The sequence below is a fragment of the Glycine max genome, chromosome 9 (assembly GCF_000004515.6).
Source record: "Glycine max cultivar Williams 82 chromosome 9, Glycine_max_v4.0, whole genome shotgun sequence".
In the NCBI taxonomy this organism is placed as follows: Eukaryota; Viridiplantae; Streptophyta; class Magnoliopsida; order Fabales; family Fabaceae; genus Glycine; species Glycine max.
The window spans coordinates 44,650,868-44,665,829 of record NC_038245.2 but is presented as its reverse complement, the minus strand read 5'-3'; the positions used below and the strand labels follow the sequence as shown (position 1 = coordinate 44,665,829).

The following is a 14,962-nucleotide window of genomic DNA, read 5'->3' as shown; positions in this document are numbered from 1 at the left end:
CTTTCTGGCTTTGACGAGGAATTAAAAAGGAAAAATAATTACCTCAATGTCTTCCGTCACAGTTGCAAAATTCTTTTAATTTTAGCCTTGTTAAAAAAATAAAGACACTGTACTTTTATCCTCTAGCTACCACATAGAAGCCACTATGATACTTAACGAGCTCTATCTAGCATTTTGGACTCGCTTAATTAAATGAGTAATTGAAGGACTACTCTAACTATTTTTTTTTTTACCAGCGTCTATAAACATTAGTTAAGAAATTAAAAAATATATATATTTATTATAAAAATTATATGAGAGGGTAAAAAAAGTTATGAAAAATATAATTTTATACTATCTAATAAAATATTTTTTTTTAATTCTTTAACTAATGTCCTAAGTACATTGGTTAACATTTTTTTTAACGAGACTCGTAATGTTTTAAACAAGTGATTCGACATATATAACTTGTTAATACGATGAAATTAAAATTAAATCGTTAAGGTATTATTTAAATTCGATTCCTGGTAAAAATAATTTATTAAATTTTACTTATTTTTTTCCAACCGAAGCTCGGATTAATGAGAGTCTCTCACCCTAACAAACTGAAAGTTAAGGGAAAAAAAGTAATGTTATACAATTTTAAGTATTTTTTAACATTTTAATGATTTCAGGGTTAATAAAAATAATATTATGCTACAATTTTAAAGACCAACATAATGATTCACTCAACAAAATATTATTTAAAAACAGTTATTAGAATAGCTAATAAAAACAAATGAAAAATAATATTTGCAGTTATCATCATGTGTTTAGATAAAAACAGATTGAGATTAACTTAAGTTGAATCTGATCAAATCATCATGTGTTTAGTTAAAATAAATATTTTGATTCAAATAGGTTAAGATGTAATAATTTTTACAATGGTTGATTCACGCTTTTGGTGATAAATAAATTATTGATTTTATTTAATACGAATAAGATATTGATTTCAAACAATATCATCGTTTTTAATTAAAAAATATTTAGTTTTAATTCTTATATTTAACAAAAATAGTGTATTAAGGATTGAAATCATTTGCTACTAACTTACTTTAGAATGGTTAGGCTAGAGTTCATCCTTGGTGGAGTCTGGTTCACAATATTCTATGATTCCTCTCAATTGGAGCCTCACATCTTAAGGGTTGGTTTGGTACCGATAAAGAGGAGAGAAGGGACAAGGATTGGCGATGATTTTGAGAAGAATGCACGATTTGGTGGCACATAAGAGGATGGAAATTTTTAAAAAATCTGGTGGGTCTCATGGCAAAAATTATATACTCTAATTTGAGAAGATTGAGGAAGATTTTAGCAGAATTTGACATCTGGTTTCATTTTTGTTACTGGGGTGTGCCATCACCGTCTCTTTCTCACGTTTTATAATATAATAATAATATTTTTATTTAATATTCATTTTTTTTATTTTCTTACCCATTAAATCGCTTTAATTCAAATACTTTTTCTTTTATTTTTATTCTTTTTTATATATTTTTCTTCTCTTCCCCTCGTAACCATACAATCTCTATGAAAACGGGTAGCTAATGTTTTAGCTAGTTATATTCATTTTTATGATGTTGCTTGCTTTTTTCTCATGCCATTTAATAAGAGTGTTTAAATTCAAATTGAACTAAAATAAAAATTAAAATTTGCTAAAACAAAATAAAAAATCAAATCAAACTAATTTTCTTTGGATTTGTTTGAATAATTTTTTTCTCAAATGAATTGGTTATAATCGGTTTGTGATTTGTGGTTGTGTTTTTTAAACTGATCAAACTAAACTAAATTATAATATTTGTCATAATACTTATATTATTTTAATATTATATATTTTATATGTGTATCACTTAAGTTTTATAATATTTTATAGTATTATGCATAAAAAATTTATATAATATATACTACTTTTATTTTATACAATTTTTTAAAGATATATTTAATTTAAAATAGATGAATTTTATAGATTTTTATTATAAAAAGTTTAACCTATTAATAATTTTTATATATTATCATTAATAATTTTTAATGTAATTTTATTAAAAACATGAAAAAATATATAAATTTAATGAAATAATATTTTAATAAAAATTGAATCAAATTAAACTATAAAATATTGATTTAGTTTAATTCAAATTTTATTTTAAATGCAAATCAAATCATATCTATTTTTTAAGTTTATTTTAGTGCTGTTGGAATCTTCCCCTTAATTTAAAAGAAATAATGTGACTTTATAATTCTTAAAGACAAAGTAGAATAAAATTCTATGAAACAAAAAATAAAAAATTGTGATATTCTAATGCCTAACAACGTATTTGAGTTAAAAACAAATTTTTCTTTAATGGCACCAATTTTATACCACAGAAGAAACGGTAGAGAGTTCATTCACCTCTGTTTATTCTGTCATTTTCGTTTTCTGAAGATACCACTACCGGGACATCGGCAGAGGATAGACCCCACTTTTCTTTTTGCAACTCTTCAAAATAGCAAAAAAAGTGAATTGACAACCACATTTATACAGTTCCTAGGCTGTAGTTACATCACACTTTAAAAAAAAAAAAGTTTAGATCAATCATTCAATCATGTGTGTGATTGAGATTATTCAGGAAAGAAAATAAAATAAAAGATTGCATTAGTTATTTTTTTTATAGTTTAATTATATTTTTATTCAAAATTTTAATTTTTTATGAATTTTATTCCAAATAAATTTTATGCATTTTATCTTTATTTTTTAAAAAAAAATTGTAAATTTTATCTTCTGTTAATTTACTCTTCATATAATTATATTTTTACTTCTAATTGACAAACTTTACACCTAATATTTTTTTAAAAAAAATTGGTGAATTTTTTTCTTTTTTATTTTTTATCACAACTTTTGTAATTATTAATGAATAAATAACAAGAAATAAAATTCACAATTTTCTTAAGTTAAAATTAAATACTTCAAATTAATTTATTGAGATAAAATTAAAAAAAATAAGAGTAAAAAATACTATCAAACCTAAATTATTAATGTCTTCACATTTATGTTTTATCATATTATAGTCCTAAATGATGAATACATATGATGGAAAAAATATCAAAACAAACTATTTTTTTAATATTGAAATTAAAGAATTAATTTACTTTTAATATGAGTCATCCAATTTTAGTTATTTGATTATTAAATTACATAATAATGTAAAAAAAAAAACTATTTTTTTCTAAATAATAATATAGTGGGATTCACAAAATTTTATAATTATAATAAATTTTAGTTAATAACTAAAGAGTTTAATAATATTATATTGTTATTGTAATTTTTTTTACAATATCAATCAATTAAAAATTATGATTAACTTTTGAGATAATTATGATTAAAATTAATAAGTTTATTATATAATAATATATAATTAAATGACAATATAAAATTATACACCTACCATATATATTAATTAAACTCTAAAATTTAACAAATAACAATGCATGTATTAAAAAAAACATATAAATAATATAAAATAATTTTATATCATCACTTAATCACAGTATATATGTATAATAAATTTATTAAATTTTATTATCATTATCACAAAAACCACACTAACAATAATTTATAAAAATAACCTACGCTCTGATCTGTTCATAAATATTAAACAACGAATATAAACAACTCTCATGTGTTTGTTAAAGTCGATGATGAGAGAAATAAACTTAAAAGTGGTGGAATTTATTGTACTACTATTTATTTACTTATTTTTATTTTTTTTCTGAATCTTTTCCCTCATTTTTTTTATTTATCTTTGGCAAACATTTTTATTTTTTATTTTATTTTTTACCTATTTTTCTTCTTATTTTCATCTATTCTACTTTTTTCTTTCGTAAGAAACACAACCTTTAAAAAAAAAAAAATTGGATCACAAGAGTTCATCAAAATCAAAATAAACATAAAGGTTCCAACAATATTTATAAAGATATTTATTAATTACCTACTAATAATATTTCTACAATAGAAAAAAAAACCGAATCTACATCATTAATTTTGAATATAAATATTTTTCTTACCATAAAACTCCTGTTGAATTAAATTGAAAAGATATGAATCAAAATAGTAGTTGGGTTAAATAAGCATTGAGCAGAGCAGCAAAGATAAACCCACCCACATATGTTGACTCGACAGCATCAAACGACAAAAAGGCACTGTTCCCCTTTTCGTGACTTTCTCAAACTCCATACAACACACTGCTTCTGCTTTTATTTTCCTTTCTTTCTCCTTTCCTTTCCTTTCCTTTCCTTTCTCTCCATTTTCCCCGTACCACCATTAAAACCACTCCCAAACACACTAACACAGACACTCAAACGAAACCCTCGTCGCAATGGCGGAGGAGGAAAAACACCAGCAGCTCCAACAAGAGCAAGACCCTCACAAGCTCTTCCGCTCCTACATAGGCCTGAGCTTCTCCATGTTCCTCGCAATGCTGGCCAACAACTCCGTCCCGGCGCTGCAGGGCAAGGTACGCTCACTCTCCCTGCGCGCGGCGGATGCGGCCGAGGAGCTCCGGCAGATGAAGTCGCGGCGGCAGGAGGACTCCAAGGCCAACGCGCGCGTAGTGGAGATCTTCGCCTCGCACCGGAACGCGTGGCAGGCGGAGGAGAAGCGCCTCCTGCACCAGATCGACGCCGCGGCGGAGGAGATCGCGCGCCTGCGTGGCCGCGTGGCTGAGCTCGAGGACGCCGCCGCGCGCGCCGAGAGGGACGTCGCCGAGCGGGACGAGATGATCGGGTTCATGTCGCGGAGGATCGAGGACGAGGGATTGGGTGGGAGGGAGAGGGAGAGGGAGAGGGAGGTGTACGGTAAGAAGAGTGAAGAGTGGTTTCAAAAAGAAGAAGATGAAATGGTGGGGTCCACTGCTAGGAGCTTGGAAGAAGAGGTCGAGGTTATCTATGAAGAACAACATAGTCAGCATTTTGGGAACAATAATGGCTTTGATTCAGAGTTTATGGCCTCTGCTTCTAAGTTCTGGGCTGAGAAAGCCTCGCTTTGGCAGGTTTGTGCGAATTTGTTTCACTTTCATTATCAATTACTTACTACCTCTTTTTAGCTGAAATTTTACATAAGTGTGTTTAGTTTGGCTTCTTTTGATTAAATTATTGTTTTTTCTTGTCTTACTTTTGGGTAATGCTTGTTAATCAGCACATGCATAAGACAAATTGGAAGTTTAGTTTACCATACCAACTGGAAAGTGGAAACAGAAGAAGATGATGACACTTGCAATTTTATTTTATTTTATCTTTTTAATTAAATGTGTTATTTAGTCTTGTCAAATGCCAATTAGGATAATGATTGCTTTTAATTAGTCGAAAATAAATCGTTACATTTGACAATAAATGAGGAATGAAAGTAATTATTTGCGGGGACTAAAAAGTAAAAAAGGGGCTTAAAAAGTTTTTTTTTCTAAAGTGGTTGATGATTGATACTTTATCTTGTGCGAATAAAAATTGGTTTACGGCGAAAAGTTTGGTTCTTTTTCAAGGGATGACCTGGTTTAAGATTCTGGGTCAAGATGTTTCTGCTGGGTTCACTTCAACCATGTGCACTGTTCTTTTACCGCACCACTTTTTGCTCGATTTTCAAGGTTATAGGCTTTTACGAGGTTCCTGTACGGCTGAACTTTTGCGTTGTTAGACATGACTTTTCGATGAGGAAAAAGGAATGGGGTTTGTAATGGCAACTAGGGGGTCCTAGAGGCCTTATTTTTTCCTTTAGAGTTTAGATGGAGTTGGTTAGGTTCATAATGTGGTTCCTCATGGTGGAGCCATGGACCATCCAATTGTTATTTGTCTGTTTCCTTCCTTTGCTTGTAGCAATCTGTTCCCTATTGCATGTTATGTTGTTCTGCATGCCTGGTCCACTTTACTTTCAGCTAGCAATAGTCACTATTCTTGTCCAGTGCTGAAATCTAGGGGCCTCATTCTCTAGGTTATTTATTGTCTGTGACTGTGCTGGGGACATGATTGCTAATTGCTTAAGCCACTGATATTTTTGTTGGTTGATGCATGTTAGGATTATTATTGTTTGCATACCCCAAACGTAGTTTGGACTTTGGAGAGTGTAAATTAAGTTTCATCCACAAATGACTTGTTTAGCAAATTATTTTTTTTTTTGGAAGGCAGAAAGTATATAATATTATTAATATGAAACATTAGTACCAGAAGTACTAAATAAAATACAACAGCAGCTGTGCTGCCAGCCTCCCAAAAAACATGGATAAACCCATCACAAAACCCCACCAACAGCTAAAGACCCAAGTTAACCAAAGGCCTCCATAAGGTTGGAAGACCAATGGTTAAAAGGAAAATTAAAATCTTTATCCCTAGCTTTGTACCAGGACCAGGCTAAGAATAAGGCATCATCCATCACCTTGGAAGATACAAAAGGAATACCCTGAAAAATCAGTAAGTTCCTATGCTTCCAAATAGCAAAAGTTTGGGGTATGACTTGTTTAGCAAATTATGATTGAGTTGTTTGCAGTTTGCACTTGAATTTGGGTCCAAACTCTTGTTTGAGCAGAAGTGAAAAAAAATGTAACCTTTATTTGTGGGGCAAACCATAGTTTGCAAATGATAATCTAAAGACTCGCTTAGTATGTATTGATTGAGATAGAAAAGCATCTTGTTCCTTTGCTAAGTCTCAGTACAATATATTTCTTTTTTCTGCTACAACCACCAGTTGGCGCTTGGCAAGCACATGCTTTTGTTCTTAAAGAGTGGTTGACTTTTTTTCTTTTTTTGTAAAGTTAAGAGTGGTTGACTGAACCAAGAAAACATACAGATTCTTAAAGCATCCACTAGGGAGAAATTAGTTGGTCCTTTTGTTTTAGGTTTTAGACTTTGTTAGAATTGGTTTGGAAAGAATTGATGTTAACAAAATGATTTGTGTTAGGAAATGATATTTTGAAAGTGAGTTTATAAAAAAAGAAAAAAAGTTATGCACTGATAGTATAAAAAGTTTTATGTAATCATCTAATCACAACCTACCATTTATGGTAAGTTTGTTGGCTTTTAAAATAATTATCTTAAAATAATTTGAACAGTGATTTGTAATTGATAGTAGGGTAAAATTATTTTACACTGTCAGTGCATAGACATTAAACTCTTATAAAATTTGATTTTGTTTAGATGATAAAGTAAAATCACTTATGAAGTGTAAATAGAGTCATATATATATGTTTTGTGGGTTCTGCACCCAGAATTAATTCTTATGAACAAAAAATATCCAAGAATTTTCTCTTCTCTTAAAATTAATTCTACTCACCTTAGAATTGATTTTGAAAACATAAAAAAGAGCACCCTAACAATCTAATTTACTGTATAACTTGATTTTTGTCCCTTAAAACGTGAAATCTCATGTTTCCAAACGTGCTAATAATTGGCGCTCTAGGTATTTTCTGCAGTCAATATGATTTTTTTTCCTCATAGTATCTTGTGCATAACACGAGTATTGAGTAGTTATATGTTTATTCACTCCTTGTTCACTTGATTAAATTGCCCCTTTAACACTATAGTTTGGTTGTTTGTTTCTAAAAGATGGTTTTGTAGAGTATTATCAGCCAATGAACAATCACATGGGATGGCTTAAGCAAACTTGGTATTTATTAAAATCGATTGATCACCCTTCAACTATTAAAGAACCACTCTACCTAAAATCTTAAAAGATACTAGGGAAGGAGACTTTTGTTTCAAAAACTAATGTTAAGACCTAAGGTCATTTGACTTCAAATTACAGTATTTATTCCACTTGAAATAGAAAGCATTATGCCATTATGTTGTTTGCATTTCTCGAATCTTAATGTAATGTATTTGGCAACTTATAAGCAACTACTTGTCCAGTGTGCACAAACTTTTTTGTCGATTTCTGACCTATGATTGTGTATACTCTTGCAGGATGTACAGTATGAATCCCTTGAATCAATGTATAATACAAAGCATTTTGTTGCAAGGTAAATAATTGATAGTCTAAATATGGATAACTTCTACAGCATTTGGAATTAATCCCCAACTAAAAGAAGGGTCATTTTTTTCCCCAGAAGGGAGTCTCCCTGGAAGGTTGATGGTGATTCTGCTGGAGTTTCCTCTAAACTTAAATTACTTGAACAGGACTTACTAAATCTGGAGAAGATTGGTAAGAATCATCCATCCAAGGTGTCATCCTTGATTAAGAAGCAGGCAAAGAGATATCAAGCAATTTCAGAAAAAATTGATGATTTATGCAGAAGAATAGTAAGTAACTCATGTTTTATTGCTTTTTTTGTTTTAGGTTTTGATATGTTGCAAATTGTAATTAATCTATAAATTGGAATCATAAGCTTAAAATACTTAAACATCTAATTATTTTAAAGATACCCATGGGCCCACTTGTATATTTTGAATTTGTGTCTTTTGAAGTCAGCTGGTATGTAAATTGCATGATGTCAACTGCTGCCTTGCAGTAAATTCATTGGTACTTTCTGTCAGTTGGTCTGTCCCTATAAAACTATATTGAGAACAACGAATCATCGTGATGCTCTGATAATAAATTGTCTGATAGGTCAACCTGCTAATATAATATATCATTGGTCCCAAGTTGATGGTTGTGTGCATGAATACCATATTTATTCCGTGTTACATACTTGGATAAACCAAAGGTTGATTATCTGGGGCGTGGAACAAGCTCAGTGCCAACTGATTATATATATATATATATATATATATATATATATATATATATATATATATACATATTTTTTTTAAAAATTATTTTTTGTGTAGCTCTCAACTGTTTCATAGCAGAAGATGAAAATGATAGCTTGCATTATTTATAGTACTGTGCACGCAATTAAGGCAAAGAATGGAATTACAATTTTGTACTTCGTGCAAGCATGATGCACAACATTATGGATCAGGATTGTAATAGACACTAAAAATCTGATATTAGTACTTTATTTAGTGTGGATGTTAAATCTGTTTTAAAGAAAGTTAACTTTGAAGTTTACATTAGGTAGAGTACCAACTACTATGCATGTATTTTCTTCCAAAACAACATGCCCGCAGCAAGCCTGCTTCTGCTGACATAATCCTTTATTTCTTCATTTAGTTAAAGTTGGACCATTTCCCTGTCACATAAGACTGGTTTCATTTTTGGGCCTGACATCTTTCTTTTTGAGCAGGCTAATGAACCCTGTGAACCCTCCCTCAGTACAGAATTTCGAACGCAAACTCAAACGGAGTTTCTACTGGAAGCATTTCGGCTTCAACAGGGGGCATCTGAAACTGGACAGAAGCTAATGGCATTGCAAACTGAAATTGGGAAGAGCCATTACAGGGACGAGTTAAGCGAGACAACACCGATCACAAGACGGTCTCTGGACTCAATTAGGAACAACTTCAAAGAAATCCAGCGAAATCTGGAGATATGGTTGGCCAGAATTATTGGCGATCTTGAGGGGATTCTTGCAAGGGAAGGTGCATCTCGCGTAAGAGAATATTACATTTCTAGATATCCTTTTGTTCAATAGAATCTGAGAGCTGTAGGAAAAGTCTCACCTCTCACTCAAGCTAACAAGTTATCTCTTGTGGGTATTATGTATATTGTTTCAATTCATAAAAGTGGTAGTTGGATATCCCTGTCAAATGAAATCATACCACTGCTGCTTATGTTGCTATCTTCCTAAATATGTTTTTCTTCTCTTCCCCCACGTGCCCATCCATCTTAAATGCATTTGTCCATTTGCTGATGGAACCACTCTCATTCGTGACAGCAAAAACAAACAAGAATAATGGTTAAAAAGAGAAAAAAGAAATAATTTTAGAATTATGATATAAATAATTAATAAATTTAATGTAATAATTATTTTTGTTAAAAAATACGAATAGATTGAAATAGTCTTATAATCAGATACGAGACGGAGAGAGAATGCAACTAATAATGTACATTTGTCTTATGTCTCGTGGAGAACTGTTGCTGCTTCTTCCATTTTTCTGTTTGTCTTCTTATGTCTTATAATATTGTCTTAATGGCAAGGATTAGAAGTTCCTCGTCAAGAGATGTATTGAATTAATTAATTAATATCTGGAACATCGTCCAATTGTTTTTTATTTCGGCAAATTCAACACTGGCTACGCATTTTAATAGGTACGGGTGCTTTTCTTGAGTAGACAATAAATGAGAAATACACGTACATGTAATTTACTTTGTGGATAACATGGAACTCCTAATGACTTATTATTTAATATCTTGCTATTTTTTAATTACTAAATGACCCGCAAGGTTATTTTTGTTGACTATTTCATTTATACTTGCATATTTTTCAAGTTTAATATTGAACTTTAAAAGAATTGAAATAAATCTTAATTGAATTTTTTGCACAAAATTTAAAATACCATTAAAATTCAATTCTAACCCATTTATGATATGATTATAATGTACATATGATTTATTTGGGGGGTTCAGGATGAAAAGGTAGTGAAATCCTTTTAAAATTTAGGCTACTAAAGCAATCATCTTTTTTTTATGCAATTTATTTAAATGATGATAATCAAGGATTTCTCATTCGAGTTAAATAAATGACAAGAGATTTTGCTTAATCATTCTGCATTTAGTCTCATGGAAAACTTGTTGAAATTTGTACTAGAGAATATGGTTGGAAAATCGTTGTGGGGAAAGCCTATTAAGTCTTCCATTGTGGTAAATCGTTGAGTTTTTCTTTAATTTTCTTTTCTTGTGTGCCACATGGCATATGTTGATAGTTAATAAGACGAAGGAGAATCTGACGTCTATGGTCTGCCCATACCAAAGCAGTATTATTACACTGTCTTCTTATACATGGAAGGGAATCATTGAATTTTATTTGTGCCAACTGCCAAGCAGCCCGTTTTATTTAAACTACATACTTCTGATTTTATGCATCTACATGGTAAAACGGCTTAAACCTTTGCTTATTTGTGAAGTTATAATAATATCTTTGTGTCATTCATGTAGCCCGTGTGTAAGAAAAAGATGTTGAAAAAACACATTGTGGAATAAAAGAATCTATTTTATATTTAAATTGTATTATAAACTAATGATAAATTAAAAATGTATCTGGTGATGAGTTCTTAAAGCATAAAAATTCTTCAATAGTGTGAAGCCTTGATAAGTGGAAAAATAAGAATAGAAAAGTGATATTGGGATGGTTTCAACATGTAACCTAAGATTTTATTTATAGCATGCTGATGATACCAAATTTTTGCATCAAATCAAAATCATTCTTGATAGTATTCCTTTTTAAGTTATATTATTTCTTATTACCTTTTATTGCTAACTATTTAGCCATTAAAATTGAAATAATAATTGATAAAGTCAAACTTGTATCTAGCTGTCTTTTCAACCCAAATTTCAAATACAAAATCATATACGTTTGTTTCTCTTCTTTCACCAAATCTTTCCTATTATTTATATTTTCAATGCTAGTAAAAATATAATAATATTCCACCTTTTTAAAATAAATTAATCATTTGATCATATTAAATTCTCTAATTTAATTAATCATCAAATATTAAAATAATTTCTTTAATAGAGATTAGAACACTCGTTTGTGTGTGACCCCGTAGGTTTAATACTAAGCCGGTAATATATTAGTGAAATTAATATACTAATCAAGGTAGACGTCCAACAACACTCCTTAACGTCCATATAGCATGAAATAACATTTTACTTTTAAGAACTATTAGACGAGTAGTGTAATAATTTTTTCCATTTTTACAGCTCTGGGTTAATTCTACAGTATGATATTACTCTCAAACCCTTTTGAGTTAACTCATAATGACTTGAGAAACTCATTTCTTCTTTCATTTAATTTTTTTGGTGAGGATATAATTTTATTCATAGAGCCCAAGCTCATTACCAAGAGTTGATTATTCCTTCTTGATTAATCATTAATTCTACAGGTATTTAATCATATCCAATATCCATTCAACAAGTGCTCTAAAGCATTAGGTGTCCAAAATCAAAATATAACAAATAACCTGTTAATTACTATGACAATCTCAGGTGAAAGAAAGCTATTATACCTCTTATTGGGAATTTTCTATTGACCGTTTATGTTAAATTTTAATCATTAGAAAATTTCAATTGAATCAGTTCAATGATCACGTCAACATCTGACTCATCTATATATGCAAATTAATAAATGAGATCTATTAATATTTATTCAATAAATACTATCAGATATATATTAATCTATTCGGATTATTGATATCTTATTTACAATAATCATACGATCAACAACGATTTAGATTAAAATTAGAACAAACTTGTTTCTCATTATCATAATCTCTATTATAATAACAAGTCTTTAATTTTAATCAAAAATATTATCAAATGGATCATTTAATCAAATAGTGAAATATAACAATAAAAATAAAATAATACTTTATTATTAAAATTAGAATTAATTACATAATAATTTGGATCGTTAACATACAAATTTATTCTCAATATGTATTAAATTTACGAGCATACAGACATTATTGATATGACTTCTATTGATAGCTACTTCACATATACTCGTCTATAATTGTATTTAAGTTTTGTCGGATTGAACTTAAAATTTTATCTGATCTCATTAATTGAAGTCAATATACTATAAAAAAAAATTTCACTAGTAAAATTTCCGTTCAATATAAAACCAACAAAAAATAAACTTTTTATTGCAGGTGATTTAACCAAGCACTAAATTAATTTATACACTTCACAGGTACTACTTAAATAGAAGAAAAACATAGCTGAAAGTTGAAATATGTTAATGGTTAAAAATACAGTGGAAGAAAAAGATGTAACCCTTATCCTCATTGCTTCTCGGTTTTTGTTTGTTTTCATTAACTTGTATGCCTTACGTATCCATCAATTGTATTTATTCAATTCTTTATGATCAGCCTTGACGAAATCATCAAAACAGAGGCAAAAACATCAATCAGAAGACATTAAATAATAGTATTGCAATCACCGTCAAATGAATTAACATATGATATGACTCCATCGTTTTCGGCCGGCTAAATTTGTCACCTTCTTAAGGCTCAATTCAGATCATTGCAACCATTTCTTCTTTCTGGAATCACTTGATCCATGGGCGACAATGAAGGTCATGGTGATCTCTTATCAAACAACCTCGTCATCCTACTCATTGCCATGGGTTCCGCAGCTTTCGTTGTTTCAATGTACCATGTCATAGCTATTTGCTGGTGCAACCAGCGCATCACAAACCAAAACCAACAACAACAACAACGGCCATCACAAACGACGGAGGGTACTTCCTTGGCGTCGGTGGCGAACATGATTCCAACCCACAGGTATAGCAAGAAGAAAGTTGATAGTGTGGTTCAAGGCCGATCCAACTGTAAGTGAACTTCAAATCAAACTTTGAGAAAACTTGTTTTTCTTTATAACTTAGTTAGATCATGTTTGAAATCCATTTGCAAAACTACAAGTTTTTGTCAATAATTTTTTTTTTTTATTATTGAATTTGTATTACAATACGCACCGAAACATTTCTAACTGGTTAAACATGCAGTTAGATGTTAAGCCTCTTTACTTTATAAAATTTAATAGAAATTGTTTTTTTTGTTGGTGAGCATAAATAAGATTTGAACTTGAATATAGTTTTATCTTTGGAGCGATCCTGATGTGATTTCAGGTGATGGTGGAGACGATGGCGACACGTGTGCGGTGTGCTTGGGAGACTTTGAAGATGGTGAGGAGTTGAGGACGATGCCTGAGTGCATGCATTCTTTCCACGTGGCATGCATTGATATGTGGCTGAGTTCGCATTCGAGTTGCCCTATTTGCCGTAGCAGTGCCACACCTTCTCAAGAGGTGCTTCACTCCGACCATGATTTCAATTATGCATATCAGCATCAACACAGCTTAGATATGTCCACGCATCAGTTCGCTGTCACACATGTGATGCGACGATGAAGTGGTCTTGCTATATATCATGGGTTTTAAGGAGACAGAGACACAACTGCAAGAAAAAGAAAAAGAAGAAAAAAAACCCTACATGCTCCTTAGTTACTGCTATGCCAAAGAGTTTGCACCTATATGTGCTGGCCGGGAAATTAATTAATTCTGCTAATTTGATACACTTTTTATTATTGTTAGTTAATTTGTTAAATGATTAATTCAATTGACTCCTAAGTATGTCATTTTTAAAGTGTATGTTGAATTTTTGTAGAAAATAAATGAGTAAAAATATGTTGAAAGAGTGTCTTGCTAATTAATATTGTACCTACACGGGTCCCTTGATATCTTCCTTACTTCTCCAAATGCCAAAAAGAAGTATTCTGCCGTTCAAGTCAGATATGGAATCACCTTTTAGATGATGTAAGCATGGTAATAAATAAGTCAGATATGGAATCACCTTTTAGATAATGTAAGCATGGTAATAAATAAGAATAAATAGTTATTTTATTTTGAGAGTTTAATCCTTTTTTATACATATTTTAATGGACTAAGAAATGTATGAATTTTAATCAATGTTATATTTACATCTATTATATATGTATATTTTTGTAAAATATATTATATTTATATTAATAATAATGGTAATTAAGGGAAACAATCATTTTTAAATACAACCGAACCTTATTCTAAGTTAAAAAATGATTTATTATAATTTTATGATGACAATTTTTTTTGCATAAATAAAATCAATACTTTGTAAATTTGATAAAGACTAAAAATATATATTATTCTTAACTTCAGCATCAAAATATTTTTTACAGATCATACTCAAAAGATTTTAAATCTCGATTTTCTATCCATTTTCTACGACATCTCAGCTACACTGGGTGGAGCATGATCATACTCAAAAGATTTTAAATCTCGATCCACTTAAAGCATGCCAAAATCAATACATCAGGATTCAGGAGCTCAATCCTAATTAGTTGTCTACCTTGGATA

General features: G+C 30.3%; 2 protein-coding genes across 2 annotated transcripts; both read left to right on the top strand.

Moving 5' to 3' along the window:
* The first annotated feature begins 4,157 nt into the window (after positions 1-4,157).
* On the top strand, positions 4,158-9,658 carry LOC100817102 (uncharacterized). The gene is made up of 4 exons (XM_003534276.5): positions 4,158-5,036; positions 7,933-7,988; positions 8,076-8,268; positions 9,195-9,658. The coding sequence occupies exons 1-4, from the start codon at positions 4,365-4,367 to the stop codon at positions 9,540-9,542; spliced, it is 1,269 nt and encodes a 422-aa protein (XP_003534324.3). The 5' UTR covers positions 4,158-4,364; the 3' UTR covers positions 9,543-9,658.
* A 3,306-nt stretch (positions 9,659-12,964) lies between these two features.
* On the top strand, positions 12,965-14,431 carry LOC102660266 (RING-H2 finger protein ATL72). The gene is made up of 2 exons (XM_006587578.4): positions 12,965-13,400; positions 13,698-14,431. Exons 1-2 carry the CDS (start codon positions 13,130-13,132, stop codon positions 13,976-13,978), a joined length of 552 nt encoding a protein of 183 aa, XP_006587641.1. The 5' UTR covers positions 12,965-13,129; the 3' UTR covers positions 13,979-14,431.
* The last annotated feature ends 531 nt before the right edge of the window (positions 14,432-14,962 follow it).